Raw genomic sequence first — 23,861 nt, 5'->3', positions numbered from 1 at the left:
TAATGAATATATGAATGCTCGGTTTCTAAGTTTTCAGCTTCAGATGGTGAAGATTAAGTGCTAAGGGTGTTACTGTAAACGTTTAAGTGAGATGAACATCACTGATATTCTAATTTTACCACATGGTTTACTTCAGAAGAAAACAAGCACCAGTTACATAGTTCTCCTGCAAGTCAGCAAACAGTCACACACAAAAACTCAATACAATTTGCTTCTTTGTTTATGTGCAGGATATTTAGTTTGGTTTGCAAAGTATTAAAAGAATAATAAGAACCTCCTGACAGAATACCGCAACTAAATTTCTGAAAAGCCACTCAGTTAATCTCAGTGTTGAATCTAGCTGTTTCAAATTATTGTAATGTATAATAACAGTCTTATTGACAATATAGATGCGCAGAGCCAAAAAAAGCTAGAAAGAGTGGCCAAAATGATGAACTAAGCGCCAGCCCAAACGACAACAAACATATGGCCATTAACTGAAGAATGGAGGGGTTCAGGAATGCAGCTGTCTGTGGCCTCCCAAAAGTTCCAGAGGAATGAAACTCTGCGAGGACTGGCAAAGTCTGGATGAGAAGTACTACTGAAGGTGGTAGGCCTAAAATGGAGTCAGCCATCAGATCATGTCGGAATTTAGAAATTTCTGTGGTCAGAATATATTCATTCCATTGGCCTCCTAATGTACATCAACAAATTAATATTGTATGGATGTCATTTCAAAGCCTACCGAAGACGAAGAGCCATTATTGAAGCCATTAGAGCACAGATGGTTCAAACTATATGCAGATATTCATACTTGCATTTCTGCATTATAGCTGTTTTTTTTTTCCTGTTGAACTGTAATGAATTGTCTCATAATCTATTCCATCTTCTTGCCATTAGCAGGCTTTGAATGTTCACAAATAGGAGCAAAGAACTCATTTTCCAGAGCTTTAATCACACAAAGAGGGAATGCCTAATTCTCTAAATGAAATGGTCTGTGATCACTGAAGCAGAGATTTAATATATCACGGCAAATTAGGTAGATTTTAATAAATTACTTATCTCTCTGAATACTTTACATATGCTTATGAAGAAACATAGCCTGTTTGCAAACAGTGGAAATCCACAGCCTATAAAATCCTTTGAAGAAAATGACAAATAAAAAAGTAAATTAAAAAATGAAATGTATTATATCCTCGTTCTCAAGAGACAATCCTTTTGCAGCATTGATTCACAGCTCCATTAAAAATATCAATTAAATCCTTCACTGAGATTGGTTAAAAGCTGGAAAATTAACTTTCCAAGCTAGACACTGGTTATTCAGATACAAGAATTCATTGTATATATTTGATGTAAGTTCCAAAAGTGACAAAACCAAATGAAAACAGTTGCCTGTCCCTTAAGCTTAAAGTAGGTGAAGCAAAATCTGATTCTGTATGGCTTCTTTTTGTGCTTTGACAGATGTTGGCTGAAAGTAAATCTTTTACTGTACAGAAAAATGATTGTGCCTGCCCTCCCTCTACTTCAAATCATGATAATCATAAACAGCTGATTATAATGTTAGTAGAAGGGTAAAAGTTATTTAAAAAAAGGCTGCAGTAATTTAATAAGTCCTGCAACTAGCCTCATTTTTTATATTTAATTGATAGGAACTGCATGCATCAAAGAAAACACATACTGAGATTTAATGTGCATAAAATGGATATTAGCATTTTAAAGAGGCAGATTAACACATTAATCCAAGTAATTTTCATATATTGCTTTTAATAAAATCTTCACAGTATAAAATTCTTAATGAGGCTAATCACAGGCATTCCATTTAGTGGGGTGATTAGGGATAACATAAAAGTATTTTTAATCAGTTTTCTAAGGCTTATGGTTTTTTTATTAAAAATTAAAAATTTGACTTGCATTTTTATTACTGTCTTATGTAGGAAAAATCTTGAAAATGCAAATAAAGCACATCATTCAATCATGTAGATATTAATTATTTACAAGACGTTGTCCATTGTGGAGAGATTCTTAGCCTTAGGGGGGAAATAGAAAAACAAACAGACTGAAAAGTATACAAAACTTTACAACTACGAATCAAGAGTCCTTTTCATATAAATTATACATTAAATACACCGTAAGAATTACAAAGATCTCATCTTTGAAGCACTATCAAGCATGTATTTACACTGGGAGAAGGAACTTCTGTAGGCAGACTTCCCTTTCATGCCTCCGAGTCATCTTTGCATTCCTCATAGACCGAACGCAGCGCATGGAAGGCTTCCACTGTTACTTTGAGCTTTCCAATTACTGCACTATCATCTTGAGAATCGAAAACTGGAAAGGAGACATCAGAAAACAGCATTAGCAATTTCATTGAAGGTTTCGCTTTTGTTCTGATTATTTTCCTTACCATTTGGACAGGTTAAAAGGCACGTAGCATATGCTTAAAACAGAGCAAAAATAAATAAATAAAAAAGAAATCTTCCAGTTCAGGCACTCAGCCTACTGGAAACTGAGCACTCTAAGAACTAGAATGTACATCAGTAAGAGTATTATTAACTCAGAAACAAAGCAAGCTTTATTTATTTCTTTACAGTATGATGACTGTCTACATAAATTAATTATTTTTCACAGTACGTAAATGAGATGATTCGAACTCTAATATATTAAAGGCATATACGCATGCTTACAAATAGTTTTGAGTAAAAAATATACTGATTAATGCATTTTCTACACTGTATGTGTGACTGGTCCAAATCAGCCTGGACAGTTATTAGTACTTAAATAGTAAATTGTTTTTTCCAGTTGGTGCAATGCAAAATTATTTTAATTCCAGGCTTCTGTGTGTTGTAAAATAGTGAAGTATAGACAGAGTATTTCCCCTAAAGTATTCAACAATCTTCATCTTCGTGTATGTGGGTTTTAAAGTAGCAGTTAAAATTTCTATTTTACAGAAATCAGCTAAAATGATTTAAAATTGCACTCTCTTACAATATCTAAGTAAGCCCGAAGGGCCACAATCTGTGCTGCTGTGATTAAAAACATGCTGCTAACAGTCAAAAACGAGGCTCTTTCCCAGTCCTGCATAAAAAGCAACGAGGCTGCCTAACATGACTTTAGAAGAAATTTGAATAAAACCAAATAATCTTGATGGCACGTTTTTTCAAAGGAAATTATACAGCAGACGAATAGGAAGGTTATGTATTTATTATATAAACTGGGATAAGTACTCCGGAACATGCAAGGATACTGCATGCTACAAATTCTAGGATGCTGGGACTGCTCAGAAAAGGTCTGGAGAAGGAAAAACGTGGGATAAATCTTCCTCCATTTACTTTAATGACAGAGGTATTATAGGACAGCTTGGATGCTATTCTTAGAGATCCAAACCATTTCATGTAGCCTTGGACAAACCACTCAGTGAACTCTCAAAGAGTAGACTTCAGGGGACATAATTCTTCCTCCTTATAAGAATAGTAGGATAACTGCAATTAATGATATCAGAAGATAACATAATTCTAATTTATCAGCTTTAATATCATCATATTATCTCGGAGACATATTGTTATATGTCTTGTCTATACTCTTTTTTTAATCCAGCCTCTTGCTTAGTCATTCACTTAATTGCTTCAAATTTCATGTGGGCCACTGTCACACAATCAGCAATGAAAGGAATAAGACACGAAAAAGATACATGCTTGCAGTCCTCAAAAGGATGAAGTTTATGGTATCTAACTTAAGAATTATTAGATCTTCATGTGGTAGCGTCTTATGAATTTCCCTGTGTCTAGGTTTATTCTTTTTCCCCCTCAAACCAATATTAATCTCAGAGAATGTGTACAAGATTATTTAGGAGATTATTTAGGAATGCTATTTATTGTGCTGTAACATTTACTTGAAGACTGTGTCCAGATCTAAAGAACAGATCCTTTTACAATGACTTTGTCCAAGAAAATAATAGCGTTATATTCTACTTTTGCCATGACTTGACATATAGTAATGTAAAATTCATTTCAATTCTCTGAAAGTTCTAAATTTTCAGAAAACATGGTTATAGATTTTATGCAATTTAAAAAAAAAATCGAAATTGTACAGCATCTGCAGGGAAGGGAAGAAGCATGGATAGGAATAAGAATAGAAGTATTTCTTATCTATTACTATCACTTTCATAGATACAATGTACACAAAGTAAAAATTGGTTCAATTGTCTTATGATTAGGGGAAGAAATGCTCCTCACAATACTGAAGTAGTTGTCATTACATAGTAATGATTACCTCTGACAGAAAAACAACTAGTAACAAAAACCAGTCCTTCCTGTCATTATCTCGGATGACGATTAGGAGTTTTAAGAGTTTTGTGAAAGGTGACTTTCAAGGGTACAAAATTATATTTATGTCACTAATCAATCTTATCAAACGGGAATTATGACAAAATGGGAACTATGGCCATAAAATCCAGAACAAAACAATTTTCCAGTGAGAGACTATGAAATACTTTTTTTGGAGGAGATGCACTTTCACACAACTACTTGGAGAAAAATTATTGTTGGAGAAAAGATTAAGTGGTTCAGCCACAGTAAGAAGTGCATCAAATCTGTATATTATTTTCCAGGGTATGGAAATTTGATTCTTCTTAGAATTTTGCTTATCGTGTTCCTGGAACTTTGATACATGCTTTGAGTATTTTAGCTACAGCATGGATGCAAATCATGCATGATAATGGAAATGGATAAGAAAGCCTATTTCTTTCGCTCACTACTCAGCTCCCCATCACTCAAGGAATGGTGATTAGACACAGCAGCAGAAGTAGCAAAGTCACACTAGCTTGGCATTCTACTAGGGCTAGCTACAATTCTTGCTGTTGCAAAGGTGCACCGTGTCTAGTAATCAAGCTGGTTCTCTTACCATTATAGGAGAGCAACTGTTTTATAACAGAGAGACTCTTGGCTTCTTCACTGAGCTTTACTTCAATGGGGAAAGAGGATGGAGAGGAACAGCTAAGAAGAAAAATGCACCATCGATAACTATGTCCCAGCCACCTTGGGGAACAGGAAAGTCTAAGAAAGAAGAACATTTTCCTTTGCTGCCTAGGAAAGGACCGGGTAGCCTTCTCGAGTCTTCATATCAGCATCATAAAGATGCTGTCATAAGACCCAGGAAACAGAAGATTCCACACTGCCTACTCACCTCACCTGGCCTTAATGAGCCACGGTCAAAGTTGGTTCACAGTCTGTTACAGTAGGATGCTTACTCTAAACTGACACCTAACCAAAGCCACCAGTATTTCATATCGCCTCAGATACAGGTTTAATATGGAGGACACAAGCTTGAAGTACTCTGGGGGTTATAACGTAACTTCAGATAAGATACAGACATCAGCAATACAGAGCTACTGACATAAATTTTAATAACAAAATATGTATTTATAGTTTCACTATCATGACTTATGTTGTACAAAATACAGAATTATACTAAGTGGACATGTCCTGAAAGTTCTTAGGTTTTATAAATGAATTATTATGAGTTGGGAATGCTGTTTGGTTTTGTGGGGTTTTTTTTAAATACATTTTAAGAAATAATAATACGCAAAATAGTAACAAAAAAAGTTTTTGCAGACTTGCAAACATGCATGGAAGTAATTAGTTAATATTAAAGAATTTCTTATTGAAACAATGTCAAGCAATTACTGGCACAGTAAAGCTTGCAGAGAAAAGCAGAAATTCAACACATTTTTTAGGGTATGAAAGAATACAAAAAAGTAATTTCTAAAACTTACCATCAATATCTTGCTCAACAATATCTCTTTGCTTCTGGAATATCTCTCTCAAACTGACATAAGCGAAACCAATATCTTCACATTCGAGATCCTGTTCATCTTCTGGAGGATCACTGACCACTGTAAATTGTAGTCTAAGCATTAAAAAAAAAAACCAACAACGAAATCTTCAAAAAAGGTTGAAATTAACTCAAAAATCAGAAAGAAAAAGCAATAAACATGCTCTGTTTTATCAGTTAAGACTAAACCAGAACTCTTTATCAATTATACTCAACATTTTCCATAAGAATACCCTGAGATCCTTTCTTTTAAAGCCTCTCTCCTTCTTTAGCATTATTTAGCAGTACTAGGACAGAAAGGTTACAACCATAGATCTGCAGGCTTACAGAATTTTTTCATTTTTATCCCCCTTTCCCACCACCCTGTGGCACAATTCTTGTTCATATGGCAGTGACAGGCAGAAAAGTCTAAGGATTAAAGACTTTCACATTTGAAACTTGTAAGTTTGTTTAGCTCAGCTGCTGAATTAACCGTTCAAGTCACTTAATTTTTTTTAATATTTACCCTCCATAGGTGAAAATCAAGATTGTATCTATGTACTTTGAGACTTTTAAAGCAAAACTAATTTTTTTATATAAAATATCTAAAAAATATAGGGGGGGGGTGTAATTATTTTTTTTTTTTAATTTTTACTGTGTTGACCATACCATGCAAATGATTCAATGTGAAGACATAAAGATAATTCGGAAGAAATAATGGAAGGTTTACATAAAATGTAATTATGTTTTGTTGGTTAAAATATTTTAAAATATTTTAATAATATTAAAAAATATTAAAATAAATTAATAAATTTAAAAGCTTTTAATACCATAAACTTGTTAAAAGAGTTCAAATATTTTAATTCAGTTAGTTAAATTAATCAAATTAATTAATTAAGATGAACCTGTAAGATTATTTCAGCTTTGATGCGGAACCTGCTTATGAAGTAAAACTTTTCAGTTGTCCCCAGTTATGGTGCTTTATTTGCATAGTAGTCTTGGAACACGTTAATTTGATTCCTGTTGAACTGGACTAAACTAAACTGAAGATGTGTTCCAGAAGCACCTACTTCCAATGTACTCCACTGCGAGAGACATTCAGTCAATAGGATCAAATAGTATTCTGAATTCTCAAAACTATCCTAAAAAAATCTATTTTCTGTGAATATCAGACCATTAGCGACAACTGCTTTGCACTAGAGATTCTCTGGTTTGCACCACTTGATAATTTGGATCTAGCCTTAGTACATCTACAGCCATGCATTTTCTTGGCTTTACATTACGTGGGGCGGGAGACATGAGATAACTAATTGAGAAAGACAAACCATATGAAATGTTTTCCTGATATCAGAAATACTAGCCCTATTCAATGAAGCAAGTGTAAAATATTTCGCTGAAAGTTATTGAGAATTTTCACACCTCTTTTAGATACTTGGAGAACATATTCTAGCCAAGAACCCATTCCACAAAAATAACAGGAATCTAAAGGCAGTTCTCTCAAAATAGTCTTTCTAATGTTGTTTTGTGTATTCATTATTTAAAGTTGGACCTTACGCAGCAATTTTTCCTGCACTTGTTCCCTCTGACCAATACGTCTCATATTTTATCTTTGTTATTCTGTTCCCGTTTTACACATAAAAAACTACCCATGAGTACAGCCTGGATCCAAAGGCCTTTGAGTATTTACTGTGCTGTCCAAACACAGCCTGTTTGTCCATCCCAAACATGTAAGCCCCACAACTACATAAAATATTTGCATTTCTTCTGTGAACTTAAATTACACTCATTGCATCCAAGTATGGCTTTTCTTTTAAACACGTAATTCCAGTATTGTGCTGGAGCTGACTTGAGTTAGTGGCTTGAGTTGGGGCCAAAAACACCGAGACTGACAAAATGACAGGAATTTAGAGCTAACTACTTTTTTGGTATGTCTTGGCAAAGTTATTCAAACTGTGAAAGCTTGTGAGCTTTACAGCCTAAAGATGTTACAATAAGCATAATTCCAAACGAGTAACAATCAAGTTGCAGTTGCATAGAATCCAAGTCTACAGAAAAGGATATCTTAGACAAAATAAAATCAAATCTTCCTAAAAGACTTCAAACATAACAACTGCAATATGCTTTTAGAGTGGTTGATCTTTGTATTTGGCTCTTATTAACAAATATTTATTATAGAAAATACATATCTAAATATTTGTCACTAAAACCAGACACCTTTCCAAATTAAGACACCTCTTTAAAATATTTCTGGAGGCAAAAAAAGAAAAATATCACAGCTATTTCCAACAGCAGGTGGCTTGATTGAGTATAATGGATCTAACTTAAGATCTTGGCATAGAACTAAGCAGCAGCAACACTGCCAAAACTCAATCAAAAAGAAAGAAATACTTAGATGTGTAAGATAAATATTAAATTAAATAAAAACAAATTAAAAATTGTAAGAATACTGATAAAACTGTTGAGTACTGGAAACAGATCAGTTTTGTTATGATTCAGTGTCAATGTTAAGTTAAATCAATTGGAGAAATCAGCTTAGCGTTAAAACAGTGATAGAAGGAGATTACTGCTGGATTAATTTTTATCACTTAAGGTTACCAACTACTACTAAAATTTCCACTAAAGCATAAATTAAAAGCAAGCCTGGTAACATTTGGGACAGAACCTTATAGGCAACGTGGAGAGTCGGTCATACTGGTCCACTTTCTGGTTCAGATCATATGCAAGCATTTTACATGAATAGAGGAAGCTTTAATGAAACAAATGAAAGAACTGCACCTCTAACACCTTATAGTTCCATATGCCTATACTGGATTAAATCTTTGCTGCTAATCAGGAAGGAGGAGGTTTGAACTCTGGATCCCATGGGAATACTTCAACTAGTAGACTGCAAGAATGGTACCACAGTCACTTGAATTTTTGTATTTTTAAAAAATATTACAAATGCTTTACATTTAGAATATATTTAAATATGATATTCAGTATGCTTTAACATTTTTCTTCATTTACCAAAAATTGCAAGAGTTTTGTTTTCAGGTTGAGCTGGCTAAGAAGACAAGGTTCACATTGCCTTGGAACATACTGCACATAAACAGACTCCTCACTGCTTCAGCACGGAACACACAAACGTGCACCTCGTATCCTGTCTTACCTTACCACTGCCTCACTCATGTAAGAAACTTGGACGGAAGTTGGAATATCAAATTCATACCAGGATTTCTTACATAAACAAAGCTATGTACAGTGTTCCTCCCCTGTGCTTCTCTCTAGGATCCTAGACTTTCTTTCTAGCCCATTTCTCCAACGCTAGGTATCAGTACTCACTTCCTTGCAGGAATCCCAAGCCTACTGATAGAACAAGAAGAAATCTTGACATCCTGTTAAAAGCACTATGTGGGAAAACATTTGCTAGCCACTGCATGAAAAACTAGAGAACTAAATGAAACTTGTCTGCTAATAAGGGGCCAAAAGAAAAGTAAAAAATAATACTTGTCTTAAGCTTTATGTGCTTTACAATGAAGCAGAAAAACCTGCAACATATTTATTTTTGTCTTACTGATAACACTTAAAAGTGTGATCCCCAGCAGGGAATTTAGAGTGCCTGGACAAAGCTGTGATGTGGGCAACTTTGATTCCAATTCTTTATTCCAGAGATCAGTTATTTTTAAGCAGCAAGGAGAAAACCTTGTGTTAATATGGCATACTAATGTGAAGCTAACACCGTACACATGCTGTATTTATGTTTTAAGTAAAAACCATAACCTCAACATACAAAAAGTATGATTTAAAAAAAAAATTACATATATATATTTATTTTTGGATTCTGGTCATTCCCATCTTGAGCTGCTGGATCCACGGCTTTAGGATATTCTATCAAGCAGAAGGGCTAGCAACAGTCAGCTCCAGAGCTCCTATTTTAGATTTTGAAATGATTTGAGCTTTCAGGGCTTCCCTGTTCTCAGCCACAGAGCTTAGAAACCGGCAGTTAGAGCTGTAGCTCTAGCTGGAATAACTTCCAACTCAACTCCTGTAAGGTGGATGCATAGATTTTGTTACTTTGGAGAACAATGACTTCATATAGTCAGTCTCTTGGAGTAACAATGATTTCCTACCAAGAAATGATGCATCTGTCAGGATCAGCCTGGAAACCTCTTGCATAAACCTGTTCACTCTTGTTATCACAGCAGGGTGACTGTTAGAAGAATGGATTCCTCCATTCTTCACATATGTCTCTTCTGACACTTGTCAGAAAAGCCTATACGCTACCGCCAGGTCTGCGAGCATTCCAAGTACAATCTGGCATGAGGAATCAGGTGAGTTTCTCTACATGACTCAAATTTCTTCACTCTTAAAATGCTGAAAGGCAACATGGAATACAAACAGGGTGAAGAATAAAAGGTAACTGTGACACAGTTAAAGTAAGTTAAATGGACTGCCAGAAATGCCTCCTGTTATTAACTGATTTAAAGACTTTGACATGTAAGTAACTAACTATTGGGTTCAAATCATAAAATAATAATTTTGTATCCTTTTTTTTCCCACCAAAGTTTTACACACATTAGTAAGTATAGCTTCCTAACATAAATAAAGAATGTAATTTGAACCCCTATTATACAAGAGAAGAAACAAAACAAAAAGGCTACCCATGTCACACAACAGAGCTATAAGAAAAAGCAAGTGTTCTGACAAAATTTCCATGTTAATGACAGAGACATTGTCTGTCTGAAAACATACATAAAGACAAAGATGCTTGTCAAAAGAGAAGAACCATCTTTGTGGTAGGCAGTGATCACTAACCTAAACAGGATTTCAAACAGTCCTCCTAGTCTCCTACTACCTCACGCTCATATACTTTAGATTTTATGTCATTCTATTTAGGAGTGTATTTTCTTGAATACTGAATATTCTTGCATTTTCTGCCACTAAAGCCATTTATTCAAATGTGGAACCAAAATCAATATTTCTAATAAACTCTTACAATGATTCAATATCAAAAAAAGAAATCGAAATCAAAGAAAAATGAACTTTGTTTTGAAATCTTATCTTTTAATGAACAGAAAATCCCACTCCCAACAAATAGTTTCCCATATAAATGTCATGTCAATCTACGTTTATTTTTTTGTAAGTATGAACTAAAAGAGTATAAAGCTGTCAAATTCATTATTTTTAGAGCCTAGTTGGCTCCTGTTTCAACTACAGGATTAGGCTACAGTTCCAATTTTGATTTAGCAGTAATTTTATGTATTATATTCATATCTCTTAACACCTGAGTACACTTATCTTCTTCAAGGGACATTCACTAAAGCAATTCTCCTTTTGAAAGACAAAAATAGCATGTGATATATCTATTAATTTATGTTCAAATATGGACCCGATCATTATGAGTATCATTTCTCACAACACGAATTGTGACAGGGAGAAAGTTACCTGAAAACTTGATACATGACTAATATCCCTAAAACACTATCTATGCTCCTATAATCTGGCATAGCATAAACACTAATAAAGTGTCAGACTAAACCATGTGCAGGCAATTTTCAATGATATTTATATCTTGATAATTTGGTTTCCTGAGCTTTAAAGCATTAGTTTAGTTCAGTTCCTGTTTCAGCTGAAAAAAATCTCTGATATTAGTTTGCAAGGGTTGTGATAGAAAACATGTGTCAAAGACATAACTAGGCCAGGTTTAAAATGCACAGAGTTGAAAACATTTGGTGTATAGGCAGAATCTTTCCATAAATTTTGTTTCTTGGTGGTCCTCTTGCTAGGCTAAAGTAGGGAACTGGACTACTGATGAACTTCCTGCCTTGCTATTAGTCACCACAAAATGGAATTTCACCACAGACCAAACTAGACGTACCGATAAACGCAGAAAACAACCTACGTAGTAACACAGAGGACAGTGCCGTGATGGTACATGTAGAAGATCAATTCTTCTGTTCTGGGCAAAAAGCTCACTGCTGTTATTTTACCTTACTTTTACCTTAGGTTTGTTAAATATTTAGTGTAGATATCTAAGTATTTTTAGGTGAAATTAAAGCCTATGGACTAGCTATTTTCTTCACTGAATTATCCTTCAGGAAAAAAAGAATATTTTTTCCTCAGTATTCTTAAATTCTTAGTAGAACACGTTACCCACTTCCCTAATCTATGTGGTAAAACAAGTCTTCTGCTTGCTTATGAAGTTGGTTGTTTTGGGGTTTTTTTGTTTGGTTTTTTTTTTTTTTTTAAATCTCCAATCCTAAAAATGTTTTGGTATGATATTTCCATCCCAACAAGTAATCATTTCATGGTGCTCCCTGCTTCATTCCAGTAAAACCTGTTTTCTGACCAAGACATGAAACTCAACTTTAGAAGGGCAATGGAATGAAGAGGGATCACTCTCTCTCTTACTGCAGAGTGAATCTGAGATTTGTGGATAGATTTAGAAGATTTACAAGAAACTCCTACATTTCAGATAAAATCATCAGGTATTCTACTCTTATGTAAATTACATGAATCTTTAAATTAATAGTTGTTTCACTGTAATGAAGATTGACCTCCAAGTGGAAACATAACCAATGTATGTCATTCATTCTCTCAAAGCAATGAGCATGCTATCTCAATAAAAAAAATTTGAATAAGAACATATTTATTATTATGAGCTTGGACAAGACTAATTCATACTCTTTCTCATATGTATACATATAATAGCTGCCTGCTACATCTATATATCTGTATCTATATACAGGTTGTTGGAAATTCTAGGGACAAGGAACACTTTCTGGAGCTCTTACACTCCTTTTAGTACTCTGAATTCAGAGAGCAACAGATGTATTACTCTACCTTCAGGTCGAAATGTGCGTTTCAAATTCATTACTGATAGAACGCTGATGATGGAATGTCTTTTTTTCAAAATGAGGTTGTTAAAAAATAAAAATCAAAACAGCACTAAATCAACAGTAACAAAGGTTGCAATATTCCACGCCACACGAACCTACTCAGTGAAGAGATGTAGATCAACCACCACATCAGAATGGGGGTATCATTCCCAGCTGAAACAAAATTTTCTCTAGTTAGGTAGTTATGCATTAACTTCGCAGGGATATCTCCTCAGTAAAGTCAAACAAGGCAAACCATAAGCATTATTTACAAAGACCTCTTACAGAGTTTTTCAGCACTGATATGTACCTGTCAGTATATAGATCTGGCTTTAGAAGCATAGACTCGAGATACTCTCTTCTTGCACGATTATTTGCCTTATCCACATGTATCACTGCAAAGCAAACCAGAATTAATATGATTAGTTATCAATTGGTTTTCATCTTTTAGAAGAAAGAGTATGAAGAAAAGAACAAAGAAAAATAAACATTTTTTCCCCTTGTCTTTCCTAAGGAAAAGCAACAATGCTAGAATCAAATTTGAAAGGTCATGTGATCCAACGGCATGTCACTGGTAGGTTTATGTGCACACTGTCAAAAAAGATACAAGCAGCATCTAAGCATGCCACATAGCTGTCGCTTCCTGTTAATGGCAATAGCAGTCATGATTTTAAAAGCCAGTGGTCTTTATTGCTTTGTATTTGAAGTGATTTACTGCATTTTCTTCCACTGAGGAAGCTAGTGATAATGATAATGTATGGCAGAGTGCTTGTCCTTTTTGACAGCCTCAGTAATTTAATCCTCCTTTCCTGCCACAATATTTCAATAAGAGAAACATCTAGACCAATGGACTGGAGAAAATCCACAGCCTGGGGAGTAAGTGCTCGGAAAGCCTTTTATTGTTTTAATTTACAATACAAACACAAGAACCAGCTTTTAATTTTTGTACCATTAATATGACCTACAGTGAAAAATAGCCTTGGTTAAGAAAAAACAATAAAAGAATGAAAAACCGGGGTTTAGGAAATTCTTTAAGAAGTTTTTGGGCATCTTACGTTAAGAAAGCAGCTGCTTTCTTGGAAACGGTATCAGCCTACAAGTATCAGTAAACTACTGTGAAAGATTATAAAAATTCAGGACGCGAAAATTGAAAAACAGCGTTAAAGGAATTACTTTTTTTTTTTAAAGTAAGAAATGCAGCTGAAAAAATTTTCCTAGGACAGAAGTGCAATGATTATAACCCTCTGAGAAACAAACATAGCTCTTAGGAATATTTTTTTATTTATTCTTAGGGCAGGAGGAGGAGCTAGAAATTTGTCTGTCTTTAAACTCCAACATCTTTAATATATTCACTCTCTTGTAGTTACTCTGCCACTGTATTCAAAAAAGCTCTTTTTCACTCTCCATATCCCATTAAGGTTTCTTTTTCCTATATGCTGTCAGAAATCTTTAACGTATTTTATACTCTCTTCTACTATCCAAAATAAAAATATTTGTATCAACAAAAATTATCAATTTTACCAATGAGCAGAGAGCATTGGAATACAGGAGTACAAAAAAAGAGATAAAGAAAGCTCAAAGCTCAAATTAATTCCTTCCAGAGGAATTTACTGAGGGACATATCTCTGTAGAACTCCTTCTAGGAAGCCCTTCCAAAGCTATTTGTGCTCCAGTTCTCTCCCAAGCTGCTCCTCAGCTCTTACCTGGCCAGCAGAATCACTAGTACAAGTCAGTCACTTTCAGAAAACAGCCAGTACAACAATCAGTGCCTGAATCATTCGATCAAAGGAATCTGCAATTTAACACCTTTTTCTCTACTATCAGAAAGCAAAGCATTGGTGCTCTATCTTGGAATCCTTAGTTTCCACCCATAACTTTCTTAGACAGGTTAAAAGAAGCTGTTACTGCCATCTGCTATTCTTTTGGGCATGTGGATGACTTTCCACATGTGCTGCTCTCATGGCCAAGTGCTCCTGGGGCCACCACAGGAAGTGATGTGGAGACAGCAGGGAGACAGATGGACAGCCAAAGAACTTCAAAGGAGCTGCCACATCAACAGATTCTTCCCTTTCCCATAAGCATCCCAAATGGAATTTCCTAAGTTTACTAATTCTGTATCTAAAACAATTTTAAATGGAAATTATCTACAAACTTAAAGAGTTAAAATTTATTTCACTCAATGGAAAAATTTAGATTAGCAAGTAAAACATTCAGCACAAGAACTCCACTCAAGTCTGAGGAAAATGTTTAACCATAGTGAAAAAATATTTTTAGATCCTGATGAATAATAACACGCTTTTGTATCACTCCTCAGTACTGCCTCAACTTAGAATTATAGCATTCCTCCAAGGCATGGAACACCTCATATTTCTATCCAATTGCAAAAATAATTCAAAATTAACTTGTGACAGTTCGTATCTAAAGTTATAATTTTAAAGTTTGTCCTAAAGAAGCACTAAAACCTGAAGATTACAATGATCCTGGAACCTCATTCAAAATCACTGCAATTCCAAACATAGCTGGTTCCATTATAGCATATTTTTTTCATAGCTCACTTTGTAACAAAACTAAATGACTACGTGATGAAGCAGAGTTTCATCACAAAGATGAATAAAAAATGCCTGTGTTGAGCTTTAATTGAGAAAAGGAATAAACACAAAGAAGCATAACAATGTTTTCTGATGCAAGGCATTAATATTTTCATTTCAGTTATACTGAGGAATCTACCTTTTAGAATATGGATCTTCAGAAGTTTATTTTTAATAAAAAGTAAATCCCACAATTTTTCCCCACCTCCCCTTCTTTTGGTCTACTTACACTTGTACTTCAAGTTGTTCAAATAACCACCTGTTCACTTGAGAGAGAAAGCTTTTGGATTAAACGTTATATAAAATCTTTGCAAACTTTTGTGAATCTGTCTTCTACTTCTGCTGCCTGTTCTCTAGAACCACTGAACACAGTGACAAGGACACATTTCAGACCTTCTATCAATCTTACTTTCTAGTAACATTCTTGCCATCTCAGCATTTTCATAGTTAAGTTTTCATGTTTAACAAAATATGAATGCTTTATGTTAACAACATTTATGAACTAACCTTAGCTTTGTAATTTAAGCAATTGTGGCCTTGACAAGAAAAAAAAAAACCCACTCCTAGTCAAAAGTCACAGGCAAAATAAACAATGTCAAATCACCTGCTCTAACCACTGGTGAAAAGCGAATCCATAGGATCTTGTATGTCCTGATCAATGGGGTTCTAGTATATTGTTTTCAACAAAATTCTGTTAATCTTCCGGTATATTACACATCAAGCAATGACAGCAAAGGATAAGCAAAAGGTATGGAAAACTTAAAATATTTTTTAAGCAATGAGTCTCATGGAGCCTTCTCTATCAGTTAAGATGTTTTTAGAACAGTCAAGTCGTGCCAGTTATAAATAATATATTTTATTTATATGAAGTAATGATTTTTTAGATTACTTATGGACTTAGATTTTATCCATGCAAAAATCAAGAAGACTATTAGTTTCCTTCTAAGCTCAAAGTAAATTTATTTCTACCCATGCAAATCTCATTTTTATTAAAGAAAATATTCAATTAACCTCAAATATTCAACACACTCAAATCTAATTAGACATGAATAAGACATGCAGTAAAGCTATAGTAAACACACGTGCAGATTTCATTACTATTATCTTACTGGCTTCCCAACTGATATTATCAAACAGCAGACTTGTTAGGTTTTTTTCCCCCCTCTATATGCAAAGCTAATCTTGAGTAGAAATTAGATGACCAATTATCTAAGGAAAACTCTGCAAATAACCACCACATTAGTATTATGCTGCAGAATAAGACCAAAACCACCTTTTGATACTGATTCATTAGGATATTTTAAAGTTTAAACCGTTCTATATTCAACACTTAAGCAGCAAATAGAAAAATCAAAGTTATGAAACCAGGTTTTGACTAGCAGAAGTTATACGATACAGCACTACCAGATTGGAAAGCCTTATGAATTACAGTCTCTGCAAAGCGTGATAGTATTTTCAAATATCACAGCTTGAAACATATTTAAGTTTCATAATTGTCTTAAGAGTCTGAAATTTCATTCTGTATTCATCATAAGCTTGCTGCATTTTGTTAGTTTAACTTTGCAGCGTCAATACTTAAAAAAACTAGTATTATGCTTAGACTATACCAAGTAAGCACAGGAATCAGAATATTGTGTAATATTTTTTATGCCTTGCAAATGCTTCTTAGATTCGAAGCAATGAGAATTCAAAAAACAAGAGAAATAAAAAGTGTTAAATAGCTTTTATTGGATTATGGTGTTATTTCAATGAGGTTTAAAAAAAAAAAAATCTATTTCAATTATTTCTGCCTAACTAAAACATTTGGAAAAGCATTTACACCAGCTAGCAAGATGAATATTGTTCAGCTCACAAAAACAGTTCTTACTTATCTCATGTCTCGTTTAGTATATGATGCCAGAAATTTCATTTGTTTGAATGGAAGTAAGGCTCAGTGAATAAAAGAGTTTGCAGTGCTATTAGTTTTTGTGGGTTTGGCGTTTTTTTTTTTTCCCTAAGGCCTTACAAAGATTACTGTCTTTCTCAGAGTCACAGAAGTTAACACATTGTGCCCTCTCCTCTATTTTCTCTCTCAAACGGGCAGTCCCAGTATAACAATTGTTGATATGACATCTACGAGGGATTTCAGTGTTCAACTATGGAGTAATCCAATAGTTTATGAGTATTAGGAGGATACAGATGACTAAATTCTTTGGCAAGTCTCCTTCTAAAATCAGGTTTCTAGATGATAGCAATTTCAAAGACCTGTGACACTACTTTTGCAAAGCCACTTTTACAAAACTATTTTTAAAAGAATGCCTAATTTGCATGTCTGTATTAATGGTGTGTCACAAATAGCAAACTATGGAGCAGATCATCTTGAGTGCCATTAAGCAGCGTGTACAGGACAACCAGGACTAGTCAGCATAGGTTTATGAAAGGCAAGTCCTGACTGACTAACCTGATCTCCTTCCATGACCAGGTGACCCGCTTGGCGGATGAGGGAAATGCTGTGGACTTTTTCCATCTAGAATTAAGTAAAGCCTTTGACGCCATTTCCTGTGGCATTCTCCTGGAGAAACTTGTTGCTTATGGCTTGGAAGGGCATACACTTCACTGGGCAAAAAACTGGATAGATAGCTGGGCCCCAAGAGCCGTGATGAATGGAGTTAAATCCAGTTGGTGGACAGTCAACAAGTGGTGTTCCCCAGGGCTCAGTACTGGGGCCAGTCCTGTTTAATATCTTTATCAACGATCTGGACAAGGGGATCGAGTGCACCCTCAGGAAGTTTGCACACAACACCAAGCTGGGCTGGAGTGTTGATCTGCTTGAGGGCAGGAACGCTCTACAGAGGGACCTGGACAGGCTGGAGCGATGGGCCAAGGCCAACTAACTGTATGAGGTTCAACAAGGCTGTCAGGTCCTGCACTTGGGTCACAACAGCCCCATGCAACGCTACAGCCTTGGGGAAGAGTGGCTGGAAAGCTGCCCAATGGAAAAGGACCTGGCGGTATTGGTCAACAGCTCGCTGAATATGAGCCAGCAGTGTGCCCAGGTGGCTGAGAAGGCCAATAGCATCCTGGTTTGTATCAGAAATAGTGTGGCCAGCAGGACTGGGGAAGTGATCGTCCCTCTGCACTCAGGACTTGAACACTCAAGGGCCCTTGAACATTGTTCAGTTTTGGGCCCCTCACTACAAGAAAGACATTGAGGTGCTGGAGTGTGTCCAAAGAAGGGCAATGAAGATGGTGAAGAGTCTAGAGCAGAAGTCTTAAGAGGAGTGGCTGAGGGAACTGGGGCTGTTTAGCCTGAAGAAAGGGAGGCTCAGGGGAGACTTTATCGTTCTCTACAACTACCTGAAAGGAGGTTGTAGTGAGGTGGGTGTGAGTCTCTTCTCCCAAGTAACAACCGATAGGACAAGAGGAAATGGTCTCAAGTTGCACCAGGGGAAGTTTAGATTGGATATTAGGAAAAATTTCTTCACCAAAAGGGTTGTAAAGCATTGGAGCAGGCTGCCCAGGGAAGTGGCTGAGTCACCATCCCAGAGGTATTTAAAAGATGTGTAGCTTTAGGACATGGTTTAGTGGTGGACTTGGCAGTGTTAGGTTAACGGTTGGACTTGACGATCTTCAACCTAAATGATTCACCTGCTCCAGGATTCTCTCACCTAAAAATGCAATACTTAAAGTCCAAGACAACATGAAGTGCTCAGACTGAACCTTAAATGAAATAGACTTTAACAAGAAAAAAAAAAGTTAATGAATAATTGAAATACTATGAAATAGTGGGGAAAATAATTAACTAGAGAATTACCAATTATTACAATAGGTTTGTGTATGCAATTAGTGTAAATTACATGGTGTATTGACATAAAGTATTTTCGAATGCCAATTTATTAGAGAATAGCATATGGAAGACGTAGGATTAAGTATTATGAAGTAAATAGCAATGTGTTACTATTAAGCATGGCTGAATAATTTCCTATTTGAAAAAGTTCTTCATAAAGGAACACTGAATATTCCCAAGTGATAATCAAGTCCAATTACATATTTCCTCTTTTCAACTCTATTTTAGTTGTACATGGTTACATGGAATGTTTTTCTTTTGCTGTATTATCATGTACTGATAGAGAAATCCGTTCATCATGTTCTTTTAAAAAGAATACATAAGTTTTAGTTATGTATAGCGTAACTGAAAATTTATGTGCTAGCAGCATATTCAAATATATTGTAATGCTAACATTTCATACACAAGCTTTCTTCAGTAATTCATTTAACACTTGGTAATTGCATCCTTACCTCATTTCTTAAAAATCACCTTTAACATTTCCCAAAATATTTGGGAAATAGACAAATACAATCGGTACACAGATAAATGCAACTATAATATCTAGAGGAAGTAGGCTTTATTGGCAGGCATTCTCATAAGACAGAACTTCAGAGAGGAAACAAGCCTGCTCAAGAATACATCACACTTACCATTGCTATAGTTATAGTGAATCCTCTGACCACTTGCTGGTTTTGGGAGTGACAGTGGGGTCTCCTCTGCAAGGAAATTGTGTACTCTGCATTCTACAAACAGCTGCTGTATTGTTTCATCCGATGCAATTCGTGACTCAGTAAGACTGAGCGATATAATTTCAATACGGATTTTTTCAGTTGCCTATTTAAAAACAAAGCACAAACACAAACCAAATTATTTTGTGTTTGTTGAAGTGTTAACATAAAACAAACACACACACACACGTAAATCATTGGCTATTTTGTATGATTAACACTGACTGATTGATTTTGACATAGACACAATGAGATTCTAGAGCCCCAGGGTCTGTAGTTAAGAATATTGTTGTAACAGATACTGATTTACATTTGGCATTGAAAATATTTTTGCAATAGTCATACTCTGCTGGAGAAGATTAGGTTAAGGTTATCTTCATGTACAAATGATATCTGAACCACAAATATCAGTTGTCATTACTTTTAGCTACACAGCAAAGTGATTTGTATCTTGATCCTGTAACTGCTTGAAATATCTCAGTAATATTAGAAATCAAAATTTTCCAAATGAGAGAGAATTGTTACTCTGCGCCTACTGCAGACTATACTATAAACAGTTCAGTAGAAATCCATCAAGTCACAAAGTAGTTAGGCATTGTATTTATATGGAATTCAGCTTCACATAGTAAACTTTTCTCATTAAATCAAATATACATGTAAAAGTTAAAATTAACAATACAATAATAAAAACAATATTCCAATTGTGCTTCAACATAGCATTTTCTGTTATTTTTAACTAAAATGGCATTTTTCTGTTGCTTATATGAAATTATTTCACATTGTTCAGAAAAGTCTATATTGTTTGAGTACAGATAAATTTTAATAAGCTTTATGTATTTAAGTGGGAATGTCAGACTCCACAGAAAGAGTCACAAATATTTCTCTAGGTAACTGTAATTCAAAGAAAGAAAAGTCACTGTGGTTTCAAAATTAGAGTACATAGGTAAGCATTCAAAGAAGAGATTCTTCAAAGAGCACCCAGAAAACACTAGAGTCGAAAATGTTTTTTTACTTCCTTTTCAAGTTCATAACTTCATTAAAAATATTTCCCCTATATGGAATGCTTTGACAGTTTTTGACTGTAAACTTAAATCACGTGAAGTAATAAATTCTATTCAAAAAATTAGCTTTAGAGATTCAGTGTTAGAACTGCAAGTCAATATTCTAATTTATTATGGAGATAGCTTATATTTTTCCAAGCAAATTGTATATTTAATCAAACTGAAAAGCAGGTGTATCCTATTGTAAAAATATCCATCATATAGAACAATTTCCATTGCTGTCAAGCCCTTTCAATATTTGATGAAGTAATTTTACCCCCTCCTTTCAAAAGACATTTCCTTTTATTATGTATCCTAAGACACTTAAACTAAAACCCCAAATCTGAATATTTCAATAAGGTTGTTTTATTATTCAGTAGATTCATGGAAATTTTACTAGGATGACAGAGAAAATTCCACACCATTCTGTCTCCACTAATACAGGTACATGGCTTCAGCTGGCAATATTACTGGGATTAGCATAGAATGATGAAATATTTAAAGGAATTTTTTTTTTTCTAAAATCTAATAAATCAAATGACTGCCAAATGTCATTAAAGTGATGGTCTTTGACTTGAATGTGCTTTTCATATTCAAATTTGAAAAGAAAGAGATGAAAGCCTGGAAAGGTTACTCAGTTTCAACTAATAACCTCAAACACTCTACATTCACATGCATAAAAAATGAAATTGCCTCTATTGTCTAATTTTACTTCAGAAACAACTCTTTTCTTCTTGCACCTAACAGATGTACTAGCATCTGTACTTAAAGCGATATGCTGCGTGGTTTTGTTCGCCCCAAAGTATTTAGCAGCTATGTCAAACTAGTTTGCACACAGGCAGTAGTTTATGAATCAAGTCCAAATACAGTACCCTCTATTATAAAGTATTCCTTTTATATATCTTAATTTTTTTTTTGACATATTTAACACTTGTAATTGCATACTGTAGGCAAAGAATATTACACTTTTTCAAGGATAGCAGGATAAATCCAGGTATTCTGCTTTCGAACTTACAAGGAAGCAAATAACTGAGTCACGCTATTAGAAAATTGTAAGAAAAAATAATAAATTAGAGCTTAATAGTCAAGAATATTGTAAGGCCTGGTTTTATTAATATTAAACAGGAATAGAGCATATATAAAGGAGAACACAAGTTGATTTGGAAAAAAAAAAAGATATTTACAAATAAAAAATACAGACCTGCTTAAGAACAGCATAGCCAGCACGTCGTATTTCACTACTAATACAAAAACACTCATATTATCTAGCCATGCTGAAAATATATGTAGCATCCAATATATGATAGGAATTAATTTTTAAACAACCATTTATATTTCTATGACGCAGAGTGAAGGATGTTATTTAAATCTTTTCCTAAGTTGATTTTTTCTTAAGCCTTGCTCTCATTTCTTAGGCACTATTCAAGTGAAAAATGGATAGTTTGTCATAACCAATTACTTCATACAAATCATTCTATTTTGATGGGAATAAAATTAGGTTTTAAGTTTAGTATTTAAAACAAAATATAATATGAAATTTCCTCTAACAGAGAGACCGGACTCACATATTAAAATAAGGAATAATAAATGCTTTCAAAGACTGTCTCTGACAAACTGGTTCAGTACTTTCATTTCAAGTGAGGAAAACAAAACATGGGCAAGATACTTAGTGTATGTCAATATTCTTTCTTTACTATTTAATATTGACTCTTTGTAATTAACACTATCCTGAGATTTGGAACAATCACTGAACTCCTTCAACAAGCTTTAGGATTAGCTTAAGTACTACATGGATTGAACATTACATCAGAATTTGAAGTCTCAACACAACTTTTCTTGTCTTTCTGAGATTAAAAAAGCTTTTTTTTAACTCCGCAAAACACCTTGACAGCTTCAAGAAGCTATATATTCCATATTTCGATTTCCTTTTTGGTCACAATAAAAGACTTCGATGTGAATAATAAAATTCTGATTGACTTAAATGGTCCACAATAGTATCCCACAGAATTCAGTGTTTTACTAAAAGTGTTTGTGCTTTTTGCACAGAACAGCAGTATTGAAAATGCTTGCTTATAGGAACAAAGTAAACAATGTTTCTATTTTTTATATCCACAATTGTAACTAATATATTGCCCTTGAGAAACTCAAAATAAAGGAAGCTTCTTAACGTTAAGATCAACTTGAATCCTATCTTTACCAATGCTCAAAAATATTTATGCTTTACTCCTTAACATTTTATGTATTCATTTCCACTTATTCAGTTGTTCCCTTCTATTTCAAGCAGAGAGCATATCAGATAAACTTTAAGCTATTTTCCAATAATCACAAGTAATCATCCATCTGCTATCAGTAGTTCAATCACTGTTATTTGATTGACAAATACATTCATTGAATAAGAAATCATCCTCTTCCTCTATCAAATGTCAAATTCCTGTGATCATCCTGTGAACATCGCAACAGAGCTGCAAAGGAATGCTATCACAGGAACGTCAATCTGATTTAACTGTTCAGAAACACGAACGTTACTCATTCAGTAATTATGATTAACAGGTCAGCATCTTACCTATACGCATAAAAATATGTATTACAAAAAATTATTTTAGTCTTTAACTCTATGCAGTGACTTTTCATGTTAGGAACAACTTTTTTGATTTTTATATTTTCCCCACAATGGTGTAGATGTGAGAATAGAACAAGAGATACAGAAATGCTCCCTGCTCCTTCTCCAAATGGATGAGACTCAGAAAAGTGCACGCACTTTAGACTCTCCCTAAGACCTGGGGCAAAGAGATCTCTCCTCGTTCAATAGCTCTTTTGGAGTCAGATTTACTGTGAAGGAGCAAAAGGTACGTATAATCTTTCCTCAGCATCACTGGTTTTGCCACATGGTGGGAGGAGCATGCAATGGTACAAGGTTGGCACCATAATAAGGTTCGATGCAATCCCTTCAGCTCTGTCTAGAATTAAGAACACACTAAACAAAAATTCTACTTGTTACAATGATTACATCTGCCATTTTACCTAGTGTATAGCCCAAATTCATCATTTTCAGA

The 23,861-nt window shown here is 34.5% G+C and overlaps 1 protein-coding gene across 2 annotated transcripts in view; it reads right to left on the bottom strand.

Moving 5' to 3' along the window:
* Window positions 1-1,556: 1,556 nt before the first annotated feature.
* The window catches only part of RPGRIP1L (RPGRIP1 like), a 77,219-nt gene continuing 54,914 nt past the window's right edge, over window positions 1,557-23,861 (bottom strand). For both annotated transcript variants that reach the window (XM_086620775.1, XM_086620776.1), the window contains exons 23-26: window positions 19,691-19,874; window positions 12,955-13,039; window positions 5,750-5,883; window positions 1,557-2,307 (exon numbers count right to left, since the gene is read on the bottom strand). In XM_086620775.1, the coding sequence (XP_086476901.1) occupies window positions 2,195-2,307; window positions 5,750-5,883; window positions 12,955-13,039; window positions 19,691-19,874 (516 nt within the window). In that variant the 3' untranslated portion in view covers window positions 1,557-2,194. The remainder of the gene's footprint in view (window positions 2,308-5,749; window positions 5,884-12,954; window positions 13,040-19,690; window positions 19,875-23,861) is intronic.

The sequence above is a fragment of the Tauraco erythrolophus genome, chromosome 15 (assembly GCF_009769465.1).
Source record: "Tauraco erythrolophus isolate bTauEry1 chromosome 15, bTauEry1.pri, whole genome shotgun sequence".
NCBI classification, from domain to species: Eukaryota; Metazoa; Chordata; class Aves; order Musophagiformes; family Musophagidae; genus Tauraco; species Tauraco erythrolophus.
Note: the sequence above shows the minus strand (reverse complement) of the source record. Positions and strands in the feature narration are given on the sequence as shown.